At 41.6% G+C, this 21723-nt stretch overlaps 1 protein-coding gene across 1 annotated transcript; it reads right to left on the bottom strand.

The window, feature by feature from the left end:
* Positions 1-109: 109 nt before the first annotated feature.
* Positions 110-20660, bottom strand: LOC144002229 (early estrogen-induced gene 1 protein-like). Its single transcript, XM_077497255.1, has 12 exons — positions 20547-20660; positions 20002-20258; positions 8133-8253; positions 6731-6760; positions 6016-6132; positions 5909-5955; positions 5654-5814; positions 4701-4802; positions 3102-3306; positions 1442-1563; positions 921-990; positions 110-825 (listed from the first exon to the last, which is right to left on the bottom strand). The coding sequence occupies exons 2-12, from the start codon at positions 20145-20147 to the stop codon at positions 780-782; spliced, it is 1167 nt and encodes a 388-aa protein (XP_077353381.1). The 5' UTR covers positions 20148-20258; positions 20547-20660; the 3' UTR covers positions 110-779.
* Between the last annotated feature and the right edge of the window lie 1063 nt (positions 20661-21723).

Raw genomic sequence — 21723 nt, 5'->3', positions numbered from 1 at the left:
ATTTTTTCTACTTGCTGTCGACTGATGATGACATCACCTGTGCGGAGGAAGTATGTAACAGTCAATCATGGCTCACCTGTTTTCTGGGTTTGGTCAGTAAACTGAGCCATGATTGGTCGTTACTTACTTCCTCAGCACAGGTGATGTCATCATCAGTTGACAGCAATGCCTCAAATATTGTTATTGATATTGTAGATTGTTTATATGCATTGCTGTTATGTACAAAAGCACAATATTGTGCTTTTTTTGGTAGGAGGTTTTATTGTTTTACAATATTATGACCTTTTTTAAATATCGCCAACCTCCCCACAATATTGTGATAATATCGTATCGTGATGTTTGACTATCGTTACATCCCTACTAACTACATTCGCGAAGTTGTCCTTTGGGCATCTGTAGCAGGAAGATGGTGGTGAAAATAGCAGCTCTAGTAAGGTGAGACTACAGCCATATAATATAATTAGTCATTACTAGACCTATGATTATAAAATATATATATACCACTTGTCTATTTTAGGAATGTGCTAACTACGACATCACTATGTTGTCGTTCCTTATATCAAACTCTTTTTTCTTTTTTTTTTTAATCCACGCTTGAGACTGGCGAACCTGCACCAGCCTGTACCACTGTCTATATATTAAAGTAGTCTTATAAAAATGGTGTGTCCTGAAGGCAGATTTGCACACACTTGTGCACGCAGTCACATACAATCAGATCCTGAAGAATCCTGATTCAGCTGATCCTGCGACAGGCAAGATCAAACGATTGAACGAAACGTTCAATGCGTCTCAATGACCACCGCTTCAAAGACACCAGGTGTTACTCTGTGAACAAGCAGAAACAAGTGCATGCTTTGATTACACAGGGGGATATTTTGGTGGAGAAATATGGAGAAAAAAACAAATCCACTACAGTGTACCTGTTGGCGAGCTGGGCCCCACTCAGTGTTGTGGTCCCATCTTTGCTGACAAACAATTGCAAGTTGCTGTCTGTGTGGGGGGGATTTTTTGTTATAACCACGATTGGCCTCTATTTGTGAACAGCAGTTAACAGGAAAGCATTATCAAGACATGTGAAAGTGGTGAAGTTACATGCAAGAAATTAAAAATAAAAATGCTACAAAAACTAAATATTACAGATTACCTCTGAAAGATCAACTTTAAAGGCGCAGTCTGCCGGTTTCACTCAGGAAAATGCACCTTTTAAATACAGGATTTAAACAAACAAACAAACAAACAAACTACTTCTCAATTTACAGGCTAGGTGAGGACAAAATCACCACCAAAGATTAACATAAACCCAGATGTGTAGACTGAGAGAAATTTAAAATGTACATCCTGTATTTAAAAAGTGCATTTTCCTGAGTGAAACCGGCATACTGGGCCTTTAAAGATATTAATTCAAGGTCTTAATCAAGTAAACATAAGCAGATGCCCAAACCTTCATTGTTGCTGTGGTCTGAAAAATTTTGACTCTGAACGATCTTTTCCACGATGTCATCAGCATCAATGCGGGTATCGTCCACGCAGCTATGTTGCCTCTCCATCATGTCATTCTTCCTTCTGTGCAACACAACAAATAGAAGTTGAATATCTAAAAAAAAAATAAGTACAAAAATAAGTAAAGTATCCCTTAAAAGTTATGGTTTGTTTAAAAAATATGTTTTTTTGTGTTTTTTGTTGTTGTTGTTTTTTATAAATCATAGACCAACATAAACGTGGTAAATACGACACAAATTCAATTACTGGTAACCCATATACATATGACAGGGATTTACTTAACTTAACTTCATTACCTGTGCCACACAATGCATTCTGGGAACTATATATACGCAAAACAGATAGATTTAACACATCCGGAACTCATACAGGCAAAGTGTTGCCGCGTTTCATTTGCATTCGTGTTCATTTTTTTTAAACAATAGATTACAGTTGAGCTCCGTAATATAGGGCTGGCCCAAAAATCGCAAAAATCTGCATCTAATTGATGGCAATAGTTTTTAAGTTATCTACCATGTTACCGATTTGGCCCACTTAGTAATATATTTTCGTCCCTGTGGCCCCTGAGCTAATATGAGTTTGACACCCCTGATTTAGGATGTCATCATATCATGTAACCTGGCACCTCAATAGACATTCTGTTTGTGTTCCGTTTTTTTTTTTTTTTTCCTGACACAGACGATGATGACAAACAGCTTTTGTGAATTTTATTTGCTTCTTCTGTGACTTGCACATGTGTTCATCTATTTGTGATGTTTGACAGGAAATTAAATGTAATGAAGATGTGGTCCTCTGTTACAATTTGCTTTTTTTTTTTGTTCGCTGTAAACTAGCTAGCTAGCTAGCTACCGACTGGTTAGCTGCTATATGCTTCAGTTGCGATCAAGACGATTAACATTTTACATTACATCAGTGGTAGATTTTATGCTGTTCAATTGTATTTGTGTGGATTTTTTTGTGAAATAATGTGTTAAAAAAGTAAAGTTAGTTAAAATGCTATTGTGTAGCTACATACCTGTCTACATTGTATACAGTACATTTTCATAATCAGGCAAAATAAGATTTGTACAGTACATGGCATTGAGCTTGTGTGTGTGTTGCTTCATTTAGTTTCTTATCTGGTGATAACTTTTTTTTTCTTTTTTTTTTTCTTTTTTTTTTTGAAGACTTCCAGTCTCCTAGTTTTTTACTGATGGCGTCTGGCTCTGATTCAACAATTTTCAGTCAGACAGAAAAGCCTTGGATGAGGACTGTGACACACTTTCTGATAGACCTCACAGATGTTTCTTGCAATGCTGAAATGGAATGATGGCACTATGTGAATTTGGCTGAAATACGGTTTATATTATGGGAATGACAAATTTAAAACAAGCCCCCCCTCTCCAGAAAAGCTTCGAATAACTTCAATTCCAAACACACTGAATATGTATACTGTACTCTCCCCAGACCCGAAGAATTCTTGAGGAATTTCAAGGATGTAAGCATGCACATTCCCGGGAGTCGAACCCTCGACTGGTATGAGTGTGCTGCTCTACGATCAGTGACGCTCTGGGAGAGTAATGTGGTTGATAGTTAGTTTGCTACAAGATATGTGTGCTCACCTGGATGATCTATTAGACATGATGGCAGCTACGGAGGGCAGCGGGGGTCTCTCTGGTTTGGTGGGAGTCCCTTGCTGACGCAGTTGTGTTGGGGTGGAGGGATGCGGGTGCGCAAACCCACATGAAGCGTTGCTGCTGGAGGAGGTGTTTCGGTGGTGACTGAGATCAGTCAGGCTGGAGGAGCGTGAATGACCGGTGCTGTAACCTATACAAGGAAACAAACTTTGTTTGACCTTTAACAAACACTTAACTGGTGGTGTTTGATTAATGGAACACAAACAGGATACTGGATGATATGCTAACTATTAATATAACAGAAGTGCTGTAAACTGATGTTAAGGGTATACTATACAGCAAAGCGAGGTTCAGTGTCTTGCTCAAGGACACTTCGACATGGTCACCAGGGGTTAGGATCGAACCCACAACCTCACGGACGGGAGACAACCATTCTACCACTAAGCCATGCAGCCGCATATAAGACTTTTCTGTTTTTTTTTTGTTGTTTTTTTTTTACATCAGCCACAAACCAGTTATGTGTGTACAGTACCTCGGAGTTCAACAACAATCTAGGGATGTCACGATAAGGGCAATATCGTGATATTGTGATATTAAAACTGCCACAAGTGCCGCAACTGTGATGTCATTTTCATTCGTCAGCAAGTGATATTGATGAAAACTGCTGGATTTTGCCGCTCAACTCATATTCCATACCGTATTTAGACTAGTGGGGCTGCATAGAACGTATTATCGTCCAGAAAAAAAAAAAGTTTTTGGGGTTGACTTCCCTTTTAATAGTTGCCTAAAGTAAATACTCATTTTGCCACTTGCTGTCGACTGAAGATGACATCACAGTTGCTGAGGGCTCAGGCAAATGTGATGTCATTTTCATTAGTCAGCAAGTGACATTGATGAAAACTGCTGGATTTTGCCGCTCAACTCATATTCCATACCGTATTTAGACTAGTGGGGCTGCATAGAATGTATTATCGTCAAAAAAAAAAAAACGTTTTTGGGGTTGACTTCCCTTTTAATAGTTACCTAAAGTAAATAGCCATTTTGCCACTTGCTGTCGACTGAAGATGACATCACAGTTGCTCAGGGCTCAGGCAATGACCAATCACAGCTTACCTGTTTTATGACACTAAGCTGTGATTGGTTGTTGCCTGAGACCTGAGCAACTGTGATGTCATATTCACTCATCAGCAAGGGATATTGATGAAAACTGCTGGATTTTGCCGTTCAACTCATATTCCATACCGTAGACTAGTGGGGCTGCATAGAATGTATTACTGTCAAAAATAAATAAATAAATAAAAATAAAAAAAGTTTTTTTTGGGTTGACTTCTCTTTTAATAGTAACCTAAAGTAAATAGCCGAAATAGCAGACTCAAAAAGAACCCTACAGAACTTCCCTCCAACTGCACATGTTCAAGGCTACTTACAAACTCCTCGTAACCAGAGCGGAGGTGGCCCCAAGAAATATTTTCTTAAATTACAGTAGTAAAATATGTTTGAATAGGTTTCATTATAGCATCACTAGCCTTTAAAAATGTAAGTAAAATTCCCGACAATGATCTGAGAATAATGAATGCGTCTGACCTGATATCTTGCTATGCTGGCTTGCAAAGCTGGAGTTGCGGAAATGACCAGTGTGGAAGACCTCATCATGGTTGGCGACATTACCCCCATCATCAGGCTGTCCTAAAGCCCAGACATTAAAAAAATAAATAAAAAAATAGTCACACAGAGTCTTGCAAAAATAGTCACTCATATTAATGCTACATATTTCAGGTCTGCAGTTCGTGGAATGGTTTAGAAAAACACAAAACCCTGAAAAGCTGAGGTATTTTGCACAAATGATTCCTTTTTGGTGGAAGACTCAATAACTTAGGAAAGCGCATAAGGGAAGCGAGGATGAACTTGCAATGAGCATGACCTTGATTACTTAGGAAAAGTAGTGGCCATTTATAGCCAATTCGAGCAAAATTTTAAATATTGGGCTGTGAAATTAAGGCAGCAATTATACTCATAAATAAACCCAACTCATTCACTCCCAGCCATTTTCCCTTTCGCTGTTTTACTGGATTTTGCAAGGCCCACAGAATAGTGTGCTCTATTGCTATAAAAACATGGAACGTACCAAAAGAAAGATTAAAGTCTCTTCTTTCATCACGGAAAAAAAGTACATTTCTATCTGTTTCCGTTTTGCAGCAATTAGCATTAGAATATACCTAAGTTTCATCATTATTCACAAATCTATTTAGAACTGTGGGGAAATCAGCTTGTTGATCTCTTATACTCTGCTGCCATCTGTTGGCCGTTTTTGTAATAACTACCATTGCTTCAACCATTCTCTGCAGTCGAGAGGCTGCATCAAAGCCTTCTGTATGCTCTAACATAAAAAAAAAAAAAAAAAAGTATAAATCTGTATCTGGGACACTTAAAATATTTAAAATAGAACATATTTATACGCTTTTGGGTGCAAATGGAGAAGGCTACGAGAATCTACATAATGCAACAACTATTTTAATATTTAAGTAAAAAAAAGTTACCTGAGCTACGAACTGAAGTCTGTTTCGGTTTAAAGGCACAAGGCCCCTCCATAATTGTGCTGAGTGGTTGTATTTTGACGTCAGTGTTATCACCCTTACAGTCCAGCTGCAGGGTTGGATCCTCATCTCTGACAGAGACAGATTTTGCTGTGCTGGGAGGCCTGTTGATAAAACCACACATTTTTTAAATTTTATTTATTTATTTTACTTAAAGTAACCAGAGGGAATTTAACTCCTACAAAAATAAAGACATACATTTTAAAGCACGGATCCCCGGACAGAAGCGCCATCCCAATTGTCACCTAATAAAAAGACAGATTCAGTCAATCTGCTGAGTTGTCCAGAATGAGTGCATGAATTACTTTGAGAATTGAGTTATCCTGGCGTCTGTTTTTTGTGTCATAGCCCTCCAGGATGCAGCAGCGAACTGTGGAACCAGAGCCCGCAAATTCTGCAATGTTCAGATCAGCAAAACCCAGCTGGACATAGTAACACAAGCAGATAAGAGGAAACAACAGAACAGTTAAAGTGGGGGGAACGAATACATACTGAGAACAAAATTTAGGCTACGTATGATTCCCTTTAATATCTTATTTTGTACTTGATCTTTTTTTTTTTTTAGTGTAATTCTGTCTATGTATATAACGTGCATGTTCATAGGGCAGCAGGAATGACTCCGTTCAAGTCAGTAACCCCTTTTAACCTCTTCCTTCAGGATTTTCTACCCATTCAGCACTTTTTCCAACATGAGAGGTCAGCAATGATGTCCTCTTTAAAATATTGTGTGCAAATTGATTCCAGCTGTGCTGCCTCAAATTGTCACAAGTATTTCTCAGATAAGAGTTCTAAACTCTTCTGGTTGTCAGTAAATTAGTTACAACGGCTTTTGGAAATAGTGTATTTATTTGAAGATTTAGCTCCCAAAAGGTGTCACGTGGTTGGTATTTACCTGCCTTTTACCACCGGGAATGTTTTATATATGTTTTATTAAGGAAGAATAAAATCACTTGAATATGTTATCTAAACGTGTACTACTGGATTATACAAAGCACTATTGTGTATAGGAAAATATGTTACCTTTGAAAAGGCCTTTCCTCCTTTAAGTTCCTGCAAAGACAATTATAAATCAATAAAATGCAATAATTTTCCATTCGATAAAACAAAATTAGATTTAAATTGAAATGACCACAATACTGAAGGCGTATAAATCAAAAATAGTTTCTTTCATTGTTTCTCACCAACATTAATAAGAATTCTACACATATAGATCAACAGGTTTCACCAGTAAATGTTTGGTTAAATTTAATTATTAGTGAAGTGTCGCTGGTGTTTACAACACTATGGAGATGCAGAGGAATGGCAAGAACCAAGGCAGACTTTGTGTAATTAATCATGCAACTCCCTATATAGCATAAACATGGACTCACGCAACATTGCGGATCAAGCACGACAGCCTACTGAAACATTATCATGTGCTGGAAAAGACACGCAATCTCCGCGCAACTTTAGATACTGCACTACTTCTTCCTACTCGTTTTGGACATATGAATTCTGACCTTTTTTTTTTTTCCACTTTTGTTTTTGCATGTTCGATGATCAATCGTGCACAGGGTGCTCGTTTATCACATCTGATGAGCATTTTTATTAAATATGATAAAACAGTTTATGTGCCTCGTCAGTGTTGCTGTTTGCGTTGGCAATGGAGTTTAAATGGGCACAGCAATTGATTCTTTAATATCTATGTATGACCTTAATTAGTCAGGGTTTGTGGTGTGGAGTAGGGATGTAACGATATCCCAACATCACGCATCATGAAGGTCACGATACGGTAATTATCACGATATTGTGGGGGTGCTGGCGATATTTAAAAAAGATCACAATATTGTAAAAAAAAGAAAGCTCATACTAAAAACCCCCCACAACATTGGGCTTTTGTACATAACAGCAATGCATATAAACTACCTACAATCGCTAATAACAATATTGAGGCACTTACTTGCTAATGCAAGCACACATTGATGGCACAAGCAAATTAGGTTCCCCTTCACCTGACAATTAGCATAGATTTTAAGCATAGAAGGCCAAAACATCCCTAATGAAAATTAAATTGCACTAATAAACTAGCCACTAGAGGGTGGTAGAACTGCACAAATGGAAATCAATCTGACATTTTTAACAGATGTGTTCCTTTTAAATATTGTGAACATGACGACGATATTGTGGCAGTTTTAATATCACGATATCACGATATTGCCCTTATCGTGACATCCCTAGTATATACCATCACTATTTCAAATATTTTCACCTAAAAACTGTGAATTCCTTCCTATAACGTGGTCAATAGAGAACAGCAATAAAGATCTCACACAGCAGTCAATGACTGGGGCCACAACTTATGCAGTCCTCATCACTTCAGCAAAATTCACTTCAGCATCTGTATTTATAGGTCAGTTTTGAAGAGATGGGAACTGTAGTTTACCTTGCGTACAGAGACCCTACAGATGCAGGGTTCCAATATGCCAGTGACGGGATTCGCGCTCATTTTACACACAAAGGAGAACTTCTTCCCCCATTGGACACAGTTATGTTGCACCTCCTCCCTGTAGACATACACAAATAGATCATATCCTTGACAAAGCAAATAAAGTGAACTAAATGATTCAAAATTACACATCTCAAATTGATTTTTGAATGGGCACTGTAGATGTGGAATATACTGTAGCGTTCATGTACATATTATAAGAGATGATGAAAGCTACAGAATTTATGTTTGTAGTTTATTAGAAAGGTGTCACCGTATAGCAGTGCATATGAAAATGAATGGCAAAATAGCAAGGAGAACTCAATCTCATTTTCATGGGAATGTGGCCCTCCCTCCTCAGTCTGTGAATAGATTTTAAAAACTAAACTAATAAACGAGAGGCAGAGGAAGAACCCACCCAATGCCCAAAACTGGTTACTAGGAAACTAATGCAAAAGAGGTCAGTGGTTTTCAAATGTCACAACACGCACATGCGCACACACACCAGCATGCTGGCTTTTCCCAGCTTGGTGGTGACTCTGATGTTATCTCTTCCCCGTCAAGATCATGTTGGAGGACATATGAGAAACGTCAACATGAGAAACCTCCAGTACTTTACAGTCGTTACACAACAGATAAAGTGCAGATTCAGACTTGTGAAAAGACAGCTCAACAATATAGTGTTTTAGTTCTCTGGAGAGTGATGTCAAAATGTTGGATAGAACATGGAAGTATGCTTAATGCAAAGAACAGGACAACCAGCCCACCAGCAAGGTCCAGCATATAAAATTGTACTATCTCAGTAGTAGTTTGTAATGAGATCATACACAAAACCGACATTTTATATTTGTGCCCAGCGCAGTCTGACTGTGTGCATGGGTGGAATTTTCTCTCTTTCTTTTCTTTTTTTTTTTTTTTTTGGCATTTTGTTATAGATGGGCACAGCCACTCAGGTAAAAAGTGGATCTCCCCCAGAAAGAAATATGATAAAATGGTTGGTAAATTATTAATCAGACAGCATTTTTGAGTAGTTGTCAGTTCATCAAAAATGATGACATTGTCTCTGTACAGATTGAATTTGTTAGCAATTACACAAGTTGCAGACACGTGTACAAGCCGCATAAAGCAAACACTGTATAGCACTGAGGAAAATCGGTTTATCATCACCAGGAAGGCCTGGACCACATATGTGAACTTTGCCCACAGCTCCTTCAAGCATCTTTAAAATAAAAGTCCAAACATTCATTTAATAATTGTACTATACAGTGGTGCCTTGAAACATCTTTCCCCATTGAAATGAATGGAAATGGCATTGATCCCTCGGTATGTTTTTTTTTTTTTTTTTTAAAGGAACAGCAATGTGAAAAAACTTTTTGGAGGTTTTAGCCATTTTAAACTGCTAATTCATCACCAAAAACATCACTAAAGTGTTGTTTTGCTCCATTCGCCCCTCTATGAGAAATTCTAGGTCATTCTGCTCTCCAAGCGTCAGCCCCTCCCAACCTGAGAAAACGAGCTATTGGCATTTTATGACGTCATTAGGTGCGGACCCACCCCCGCACCGCCTCTGCGGACTAAACGCACACCCACTTTCACTGAGACCTCCATGGGATCGTGAGAAAAGGAGCCTTTATCGGTCAACATTCTGTCTAAATGAATTCAAAGCAATCAATTATCCTTCACATTTGCAATGCCAAAGTGCAATGACAATTGGCCGTCTTAAAATCCTGTTCAGGCTGATACTTGCGTAAACTACAAGTAAAACTTTTGCGCTGCTGAACCTAACTGAATGAATTATATAGTGCTTAGCGTCCTGTCAGCAGCAGGTTGCTGGTTCGCAAGCCGCTCAGGGTTTTTTTTTCTCCTTCTGTCCTCTCTCTTCTTCCCTTTCCTCCACGATTTCTTGCGGCAAGGAGCCGTTTTGTTTCAAATGTTTATTGACGAATTGATGGCTTGCGTTGCGTGACCATTCAGAGGAGTTTTCAAATGCAGAGCCCCAACAACAGGCAGCCAACTTGCTGGGGGCGCGGCAAGCACACAGGAAGAGGCGGGGCTTTAATGAATCGGGCGTTTTACTTCCGCATTAGAAAAATAACCAGCAAAACACCAAATATTTCATTTAAAAAATTACATCGCCATGGTGTCAAAGGTAAGATTTAAGTATTATATGCCTATAGTTAACTGTGGAAGGGCTTATATGGTTGGTAAAATATGGTTAAGAAACAAATCCCAACACTTCAGGATACGCTCCAACTGCCTGTCTTAGCTAAAGATATTATAAAGCTTTCTCCAACAACAATAAAGAAAATATCAAAAATATATAAGTTATTTTTATACACAAATAAAACGTATTTACCGACTTTAAAATGGGAAAAAGACTTGTCTATAGTTCCGGAACCAGACTTTTGGACCCAAATCAGTGAAAATGTATTTAAAATGACCAAACAGACAAATTTGCAACTTATCCAATATAAGATACTTCATAGAACATATATTACACAATATATGATGAAAAAAATGGGACTCTCTGACTCCGACATTTGTCTCCAGTGCTCACAAAACACTGCCGATACTCATCTTCATGCTTTATGGTCATGTACTCCAGTGCTGCATTTCTGGACTAAAATCTTGGAAAAGCTCGCTGATATATTAAACTGTAGGCTTCCTTTATCTCCAAGATTGTGTTTACTAGGTGACTTAACAATAACTGAGCTACCATGTAAACAATCTCAATCTATATTTATAGCCCTTACTATTGCTAAAAAAATAATCCTTGTCAATTGGAAAAATAAACAATCTCTAAATATCGACCACTGGTTAAACTTACTAATAAATTATATCTCAATGGAAAAAATCTCTGCCTTAAATAAAAATCAAGTATCAAGATTTAAACAAATATGGTCTATGTACATAGAATATTTTAATCTCAATTTGGCAACTTAATCCTGCCAAGATTCTGCCTGTTAACGAGAGCCACCACATCGTTACAACTTCTGTTTTCGCTGCTTCTGTATTTGGTATTTTGTATCTGATTGTTTTTATTTTTATATAGTCAGGAACCTAGTTGCTGCTAGTGGGCTCGAGCATACCACACTATACGACACTATACTCAATAACTCCTTAAGATTTATTTCTAGTGGGCACTAAGCATCAACACTTGGTGTTACTGCATGCTAATTAGTCAACTTTCTTGACGCCGTCCCCTGTGGTCGGGCGGGGGTGGTTCTGCCCCCCGTTGTCTGCTCGGTGGCGGTTGCGTCTTGGCCGCTCCCTGGGCCCCCTGTGGGGTGCGGTGTTGGGGTGCTTCCCCTGGTGCCCGGGGCGGTGCCGTCCCGGCGCGGTCCGCTGCTCCGTGCCAGGCGGCGCGGTTCGGGGTGGGTGGGCCTCCGGTGTGCCCCGTGGTTCCCTCTCCCCTCCCCCTTCCTCCCCCCCGTCGCCTCTCCCTCCTCGCCTCCTCCCGCCCATCCTCCTCTGCCTCCCGGTCCCTTTTCCCTTGTCGCCCTCCCTCCTCCTTCCCCCCCCCCCCCCCCCCCGCCTCCTGCCCTGCAGCCGCCCTTTCGCCTTCTTGTCGTCTTCTCCCCGCTCCCCCTTCCCTGTCTGCCCTGCGGCCCCTCCCCCTCCCTCTCCCTGGGCCTGGGGCTCCCTCCCCGGCCCGGGCGTCGGGCTCCGGGCGTCGGGCTCCGGGGGCCGGGCGAGGGTTTGGGGCCTGCCCCACTCCGGTATAACTCCTGGCGCCCCGGGCGGGCTCCGGTGGCCGGTGGGCTGTCCGGTAGCCCTGCTGCGCTGGCTGTCCGCCCATTGTGGTGCCGGGTGGATGAGGTGGGGGGCGGGTGGGGGTGGGGGTGCTGGGGGACGGGCGTGCCACCTACACCCGCCGGGTTGGGTGAGGCCCCGCTGGTCGCTCCTCTTACTCACTTCACTAGCTTGCACTATACACTTTGTAAATATACACATAGGGCACACAACACATTTCTTGGTGGGGTGGGGAAGGGTGGAAACACCGTCTTCACCCTTCAACTCCCCTCCAATTTTAATGCACCTCACGTCCAAGGGGAGGGGTGAGTTGGGGCGGGGAGCCATCAGAGGGGATGGACTGCAGTGCCTGGCAGCGCTGTGGTCCCCCCCATTGGTGTCCCTGCCCCACCACTTTGTCCCTCCATTCCCTTTTTTAATGCACCACACATATACATATTCATTTTTTTGGGGGGAGATACGGGTGTGTCGGAGTAGGGGAAATTTTTTTCCCTCTGCTCCGACTCACCTGCTCCCAATTTTAATGCACCACACGCACACACTTGTATATACACTGGGTGGGGCCACATTCACGGTGTAAGGGTAGAGCTCGCCAGCCGGCGAGCTGGCGGACTCAGTAACAGGGTTAGGTGTCACTAGTACTCTGGCGTGACGACCGGGGCCTCTCCCCACCGGGCTCGGTGTTCTGGTGTTCCGCCTTCTCCCCTGGTGCTTCCTCCTCTGCTTCCCCCCTCCCGCCGCTGTGCAAATCTCGCGCGGCTGGAGGTGGGGTGGGCACATCTTCCCTCTCTGCGCTGCTGCCCGGTGCCGGTTTCCGGGGGGGGGGGGGGTTCTCGCGGGGGGCCGGGTTCGCGGGGGGGGTGGCGGCCGTCGGGGGGGGGGGGGCGGCTTGTTTGGGGGGGGGGTGGAGGTATGGGTGGGTGGGGGGTTGGGTGCTGGGGGTCGGGGTGTGTTCGGGGGTTTGGGGGTCGGGGGTGGTGGGGCCTGGGTCGTGGTGGATGGCGGGTTTGGGTGGGGTGCGCGGGGGTCGTGGGGGGATGGGGGCTGGGGACCGGTGGGGCGCTGTGGGGGCCCGCTGGGCCTCGTTCTGCGGCCTTGGGCTCGGGGGTGTGGGCCGGGGCTGGGGCGGGGGTGTTCCGGGTGTCTGGGTCGGCTCGCCGACCGGTGTCCGCTCGGGTGGCTTGGGGGTGGCCTTGGTGCTGCCGCGGCCTGGGGATTCCGGGGGGGGGGGGGGAGTGCTCGCTTTGCTGGACCGCGGTTGACGGCTTCTTTCTTTGGTGGTGGTCCTTATGCATGCCAGATCCGTCGCACCAGCATCTACTGAAACTCAACAGAAGTACCCTCTCCCTCCCACAGCCCCTTGAATCAGTTGGTGCTGGTGTCTGTGGTTCTCACTTTGCTTTATCTATCCTTCCCTCCTTCCTCTCTTTAGTTTTTCCTCTGGTCACTTGAGATCTTAATTTATTAGAAGTATGAGGTTTCTGGGGTTGGCATAAGACTCTGGTTTTGTAACCACGCAGGAGGGGTCTTGTTGGTGCTGGACTTCACCTTGATGGATTGGATGTACTGGCTTCTATGGATCTCACTCTGCCTTATCGATCCTTCCCTCCTTCCTCTCTTTAGTTTTTCCTCTGGGCTCTTGAGATCTCGCTAAATTTGCTGGAATTTAGAGGCTTCCGGGGTTGGCGTAAGACTTTGATTTTGTAATCATGGGGAAGGCAGGAAGTGTTTGGTCGGTGCTGGATTTCACTTTGATTTACCTTTCTTTTCTCTTTATTTCTTTTTTTTTTCTGACCTTTTCTCTGGTTTCCTGACCATTTAAACCTCACGACTCTGGCAAGATTCTGAAGTATCTGGTTAAGGCGAAGGGTAATGGGATATTTATAAGGTTTTAGGTGAATGAATGAGTATAAATTTATACGTATTTGCACGCACGCACACGCACGCGCACGCACGCAAACGCACACACGCAAACGCACGCAAACGCACGCACGCAAACGCACGCACACATACACAAAAAAAAAAAAAAAAAAAGAGCAATGATGACAAGACGTTGAATCGGTAAGACTACCGAATGAACAATTCTGAGCTCTTTAAAAAAAAAAAAAAAGAAAAAAAAAAAAAAAAACTGTGGAAGGGCTTAAAATACCGTTGTGTAATCTCTTTAAGGAAAAATAATGTATATCTATCTAGCTATCTGAGTGTTGATTTAGCAAATATTTTATGAAACAGAGAACGCAACAAAGAAAATCTGCAACTACAACTGAGCGGCCAGAAACAAAAGCGGAAAAAACTAAAAAATATTGTTTGCCTGTGACTCAAACCGTGCCGTCTGCTCTAAATATGAACTACCTGTTTCTATTTAATTCCATTGTCCGATGGACTAAGACACCAAGAGACATCCTCATTACCCCAAAACATCCATGGTTGTACATTGCTAAAAGAAATACCTGTCACAATGTCTGTCAATATGAGTGATAATATCTAAAAATCCCTATTTTTAGGATTTACAGTATTTATAATCCTGGAAGTTTAGCCAAGAAAAAGTGCCTGCTCAAATATTAATGTTAGAGATCATACCAGATTTTCTGCATGTTGAAGCGTGCTAGCTGCAATACATTTGCTTTCTTTTCAGGTTAAAGTTAAAGTTAAAGTACCACTGATTGTCACATCCACCGGTGAAATTTGTTCTCCGCATTTGACCCATCCCCTGTGGGAACAGCGGGAGCCATCATTTGGTGATCTAACCCCCAATTTCAACCTTTAATGCTGAGTGTCAAGCAGGGAGGCAATTCAGTCTCATTTTTACAGTCTTTGGTATGACCCAGCCAGGGGATTGAACCCACAACCTTCCAGTTTCAGGGAAGACACTCTACCACTGGACTGGTTAAGGTAGGCAGTAATAATGGCTCAAGTGAGAGAGAAAATCCAACCATGCATCCATTTTCTTGACCGCTTATTCCTCACAAGGGTCGCGGGGGGTGCTGGAGCCTATCTCAGCTGGCTTTGGTCAGTAGGCGGGGTACACCCGGGACTGGTTGCCAGCCAATCGCAGAGAGAAAATCATTCAGTATATTCAGTTAACCTTTAAAAAAAAAAAAAAAAACATACAGTATATTCTTGCTTTTGTGCACGACAGCAAATGCCTTCAATAAGTGCAAGAGACAAAAGGGACTTTCCCTCTTTGCCATGGTCAGTGGTGGCTCAAAGTTATAGAAACAAGAAATGGTCAGACAGGTTCTGCAACATTTTTTTTACCACCCATCATTTCACAATCACACCATTGTACGACAGGTAGCTACAAGCAACTCTATATTGCTGTGCGGTTATGCATAGCTCTTGTAATTCAATACATTTTAGTTCAGTACAATTATGAAGGATCAAGCAGAAGCAAATTTGGTCAAACAAAAGCACAAAAAAAGAGCTACCAATCAAACCTTTAAAACCCACTTTAGAATAATATCTTTATCTGCCAGATTCTTGATTGAAAAATATAATCTTGGGTGCATAATGCTGTACCGAGTGGTGCACAAGTCGATCCTGTTCAGAATTGTGGAAAGTTGGAGCCTTTGCCAGTTGACTTCAGACATCCTTGACTGGTCGCCACATAAAGATAGACAACGTTCCACGCGGCCACTGAGTGGGAATTGAACTCATGCTGCCTGCATGGAGGTGACATGAGTGTGAATGAACCATTACACTATTAGTGACTTAGGTGTTATTAGTCAAAGCTTTATGGACCAAAAACATACAGTAGGCAGTGATCAGCTAAAGCCTGGTTCATGCTTGATGCATCTGTGAGCGCCGCAATGCTCCATGCAGCAAAATTACATTACTTCAGGCCCTCCACACAGCATTTGCATGACCCAAATTTTCTGTCACTGTTGTCACTGACTACTGACAAATTCTGATCATTTGTTGTGGATCCCTATATGAAAAACTGAGACCCTCTCAAAGAATGAATTTCACTGTTTGCATTGATCATTCAGAGAATTGCAAAGGTTAGCTTTAAATTTCACAGCATACTTTTTCCTGATGGCCTTTGCTTTTTTCTTTTTTCTTTTCCCCCCCATTGTTCATGGTTCTGACAACATGATGCAGACAAATCTTTGTGGTCGTAGACATACGTATATTTTAAGAGGAAATTTATAATTTAATTGCAATGATTAAAAAGTGAATGTAGCCCTTCTCCCAAGACTTATCAGCACAACTGTACGACACACACTGTAACATTTTAGACGCGGAGTCAGAAAAACTACCCGTACATGAAAATGCCGGGAAGATCAACACAACATAACATGGCAGCAAGATGCCAACACAAGATGGCCACCATTGTATGTATGTAAACTGTTCACTCTTATATTTTGTATTGTTCATTAAATTGCCAATAAAATTGGTCTATTAAAAAACAGTGTTTTCTACTTCCATTGTGATGTAGTGTAGTTTGTATGTGTTGATTTTTGTAGACATTTTACAGTTATATCAAACATTACAGATCCTCAGCCACCAACAGAAACATCGTAAAATGAAAAGAGTACAGGATAACCTCGATTCAACGAACTTGGAACCAATTGACCCGAGATTCAAGGAACGCAAACTAGTGTCCTGTCCTCCCAAAGTGCCATCAACAGCTGGTCACAGGTTTGAAGGCTGCGCTGCTGTCGTCACTGACAAATATAGATAAAAATACGTACAGCTGACTAGCACAGACGACAACATGCATCAATCTGGCCGCCATGATGGCAGTGGCAATATTACATGAACATTAGCTTAGCATCGCCGTAAGCGTAAAGCTCATATCTACCTTAAACACATGTATACATGTCTCTCGAACATGCTATTTGGTAGAATATGGGCTTTTTTGTAAAGGTCATATTTATGGCATCTAATTGTACCAGAGGGGAAAAAAGGAAGCGCTAGCTAACATGAGGCGTTTTTCCATCAACAAGCCCAGGAACTTTGAGTTCTGGGTAAAGGGAGTTCTTGGTTGTAAAAGTAAAAACGCAGAGAATTTAGAATTGTGTTTCTAGCGTCTTAGACTTCTCTGAAATTAATTAAAATGAGTTTTTGTCAGGTCTCCTGACTCTGCCCCTTGAGCGTGTTAGTGTGGGTGTGTCCCTCAGCAGGACTGGAGCGGCGAGTGGAGCTGGGACCAGGTGCAAGCAATCATCTCCATCAAGTGCTGTGTATTTAAGCTGGTCCCCAACTCCACCTCGTCGCCAGATCAACACACTCCGTAAAGAGTTCGTGCTTCTAGCTATCTAGTCATTTGTTTCGTGCCTATTGCATTTGACTTACCTGATCTCTGCTTCCCCCAGTTGTGTACCCTGCCGCTTGCCTGCCTAGACTCCCTCCGCTTCTGGCCTTGCTCGTCAATCAGCAACTCGTTCCTTGGACTGCTACCTTCAACGGCGCCTTCTGTTTAATAAATCCTCATCACCCCATTCACCTATTGTCTCTCTCTGCATTTGGGTCCTCCACTACACGAATCGTGACAGTTTTATTGTGCCCAGCTGATGAAAACAACGCCCCCAAATTTGACCAATCAGCCGTGTCCATTGCTGCCCGCCCCCTCAAAGTTCCTGCCTGGCTCAGCAAGACCCTGCTGCTGAGATAGTACTTGGTTGGCCCTGGGCAATTTAATTGCCCTGGTAATTGTTGTTGGTGGAAAAATGTGAGAACTAGGGCTGGGTCTAAAATATCGATATATCGATATCGAATCGACATTCCTTTTCATAGCCCAATATCAATTCATAAAACCATGAATCGATACTTTCAAGACAGTACAAGCCCCCGTAAATTAATGTGCCAAATAGGGCTCGACCGATTAATCAGCTGCCGATTATAATTGGCCGAATGTTGGCCTTCAAACATCGGCCAAAACAATCGGCCAACTGAGCTAAATGGCGGATTATTGTCCCCTTAAAACAGGGGTGGCGAGATCCGGTCCTCGAGGGCCGCAGTCCTACAGGTTTTGGATATTTCCCTTCTTCAACACAGCTGATTCCTGATCAGCTCATCAGCAAGCTCTGCAGAAGCCTGATAACGAGCCTGTTCATTGGAATCAGCTGCACTACGAGTAGGGAAATCTATAAAACTTGCAGTGCTCCGGCCCTCTCGGACCGCAGTTTGCTACCCCTGCCTTAAAACGTTATCGAAGAAAGCCGAAGTTTCCGACACTGTGAAAGTACCCTGAATGCACCATTTTGCTTGCGCAGCATTAACAACCAGCAAGTGTGTAACGTATGTTATTCTGGTTATTCTGTTGTCCTGAAGCGTCGTTTAAACTGTTTAATGATACCGCAGTTGGAATTAACTGTAATACTAAATACACAACGTTAAGAATTACATCCACTGTATAATTAAGTACAAAACACACTTTGTTTTTAAAACATCGCAAGCCTAGCGCTAACAGGAAGTTAGGAAATGCTAATGGGAAGTTAGCATCGATTTCGGGAGTGTTTTTCCTTCAAATAACAAATCGAATCGGGCCCTTCTGGACCAAATCAAATCGATTTTGGAAATCTGAATCAATACCCAGCCCTACTGAGAACTGAATTTTACCAAAGTAAACTGAAAAGTTCTTCAAAAGTTCCAGTGGTGGAAAAACGCCTATTTTGGCTCATGAACACAACCAGATGCACATCATTATCATCCCCTCAACCACCAACATGTAAGAGACTTTACAACATTTCAAACAGTTTCAAGCCTTTGTTATATTCATTTTGTACTGAATTGGGTGTTTTTAGGCCCCCAAAACCACTTTATACTGTTAGGAATAAATTAATACCATTTCATCAAACAAATATTAGAATATACATTGCAAATGTAGGTCAGTGCTTCTGATGGTTTCTCAGCCAGCAGCCTGAGAAACCGGCCTTGCTGATCATGACCGTTCATCACTGCTGCAAATTTTAAATAACAGTCATTATGTTCCTTTGATATTGATGGAACATCTATAACATGATGATATTCATGGAATAGTTACTTCCACAAGCATGTTTGGCTTGTTAACACTGAAAGCAATGCAAACCCAACATTGCAGAACATCTATTAAATATTCAGTAATCCAATTAATGTCACCATCCAAACCTTTCCTGATTTAGAGCACCTCATTCTGTATCTCCTCCAATACGTTGCTGTTTAAGTGTGACTTGGGGCTTTTGCAGAGGGAAATAAGTCTGATGTGAGTCACCGGGTAAATACAGTAGTGATAAACTAATGTACAATGTGAGTAAATATTACTAAACATTGGTCTAATCAGTGTCACGTGTACTTGTAGAAAGTTTGGAAGCGAGAGCATTTGTTTTTATTGAACTTCTTCAGGTCTCTTTTTATTTGTTGTGCAACAGTTCTTGTTGTCATGGGGAACACCTTGGTTTCACTGAACAGTCTCTCTGAGTTTGCTCTCGGCAGTCGGTAACCAATGGACACTATATTTTTTAAAGTAATTACAATACAGAACAAAAGGTGATGAGCATGAATGTCACCTCTGTGTTACAACATGCAAGTTAATAGTGTGCCTTGCCTTTTTCTTTTTTCTTTTCTTTTTTCAATATATAAGGAGAGATGTGTAATTTTAGTATAGTTAATTTGTGACGTTATTTACATTGCTCCATTCCATTGACAGTAACGCTTACTGCTTTGTTAAACTTTACTTCATTCACCGACAGAAATCATATAATAAACAACACTTACAATACTAGTTTATACTTATACATTATGGAAATCTAGCGAGCCAATTGCTGTAAACTCCCGTTGTAGCTTTGCCCAGTAGGCCTTCTGACACCAAATGATACAAACATGCTGCAACAGAATGGCTCAAAGCCCAGGCTAGAGTTAAAGCAACTTCACCAGGGGACAAAAGGGTGAAATACCTCACAGTGTAACAGACATCTGCAGCTCTCTTTTTTTGTTTCAAAAAAAAAAAAAAAAAAAAAAAGAGTAGACAAGAACAACACAATCACTTGAGAGCTGCTTAGAACACCTTCCTTGCTGAGGGCAAAGTCACACTAGCCAAGACTGGGGTGCGTTTGTGGGTCGCAACAAAGTTTGTGTAAGGTGTGTTTAATACCTGGATGACAGAATGGCAAAGTCCCCGCCATCGATCAACCGGATCTTACAGAAAAGCACTCCGTTGACAAAAGGCACTGCCGTAAGCTCCTCCAATGTGAAATGTACTTGAAACTTGAACTTTTTCTTTTTCATCAAAAAAGACATTGTTCTCAGGTACTGGAGTGCACTCTTGACATGAAAAAAACTAAATGTTTCGACTTCACAGCGTTGGTTGAAACTCCTTTGCTTTCGGGTTATTCATCTCGGCAATCTGACCTGAAATATAAAAATACATTGTGATACAAAAAAATGATTCGCATCTGGATTTGAATAGCAACAACAACGCACCTACTTAGTGGTTTTGATTAATCCAAAACAACTTTTAAAAGCATTTTATTTGGGACGTTACTCGTGACTTCACAGCTGTCAACTGTTTTACAGGTTTGGTTTTGCAGAAGAGGGGTAAAAATACATACTGCGGTTGTTATGGATTATCTTGAAAACAGCTGCCACGCAAACACACCGACTCGACTCAAGTTTGTAAAAATGACGACTAAAACTCACCGTTCCGGTGGGCTGCTGCTCCTCACTCGTTGAAATGGTACAGGTGGGCACCGCTGAAGAGAAGTGCTGGTTGCGTACTTGGCAGTTTCTCCGCCCCACAGCTTCGTAGCGACCTTTTCCCCCCGCGGTGGAGTTCAACTCCGCCCGCCACGGAGGCTCATGAACGTAGCACAAGGAGTTTAGGGACTGTCCATAAAGTCAAAGTGGAGTTACGCGTGCGAAAGTTGCTCGAGGAAAGGCTCAGGAGCGGATTGATGATGATGATCAATAATAATAATAATAATAATAATAATAATAATAATAATAATAATAATAATAATAATAATAATAATAATAATAATAATAATAATAAAATAATAATAATAATATGTACGCACACCAATAAAGGGAAAAACTGCATAAATATTAATACATTAAAACAGATTTTGTTCAGATATCACAATAGCAGTGCTTCTCAAATAGTGGGGAGGGCCCCCAGGGGGGCGCGAGGGCCCCCCCAGGGGGTCGCGAGGCTCCATCAAGGGGCGCGTTTGACCTCGGGGAACATGCTTTTTGGGTTTTTTTTAGATTTTTTTTTTTTTACTGTCCTAGAATTATTTTATATTTTTGTTTTGCAGGTTAGTTTTTGTTTTGTTTTTTTAAATATTGTGCTCCTGAGTTAATGATGGTGATCAGTTTTAATGCATTATTATTTATTGATTTTATGTAATTTTATTTTTCCGTATCATATGGTTTGACATGGTCAGTCAAAAAAAGTTTATAGTTTAATTAAGGATTTAATTTTATTTTTGAACTTCAGATGCACTTTAAATCTTTTTTGTTACAGTTAATAAAGCTATTCTTTGTTGTAAGTTGGTCCATATTTCTTTCTTTTCTTCTTACTGGGGGGGGGTCATGACAGAAAATAATTGAGAAGCACTGCACAATAGTAATACAAGTTGCCCTTTGCCTCTACAATTAGGTGTTCAAAGTGGTGGCCATTGGCATCCAGACAATTATGTGTACAGTGTACCGCAAACGACTGCTTGGCTAACTTTGGCCAATGGGATTCACATGCATTTTCAATTTCTTGAGTAAGGGCCATCAATATATTGATTTATCTACGCGACATAACATCGTTTTTGGCTACCCATCGTGGAATTGAACATGTAGAAATGCATGTGCAATCCCATTAGAC

The sequence above is a fragment of the Festucalex cinctus genome, chromosome 15 (assembly GCF_051991245.1).
Source record: "Festucalex cinctus isolate MCC-2025b chromosome 15, RoL_Fcin_1.0, whole genome shotgun sequence".
NCBI lineage: Eukaryota > Metazoa > Chordata > Actinopteri > Syngnathiformes > Syngnathidae > Festucalex > Festucalex cinctus.
This window is presented reverse-complemented; position numbering and strand designations above follow the sequence as displayed.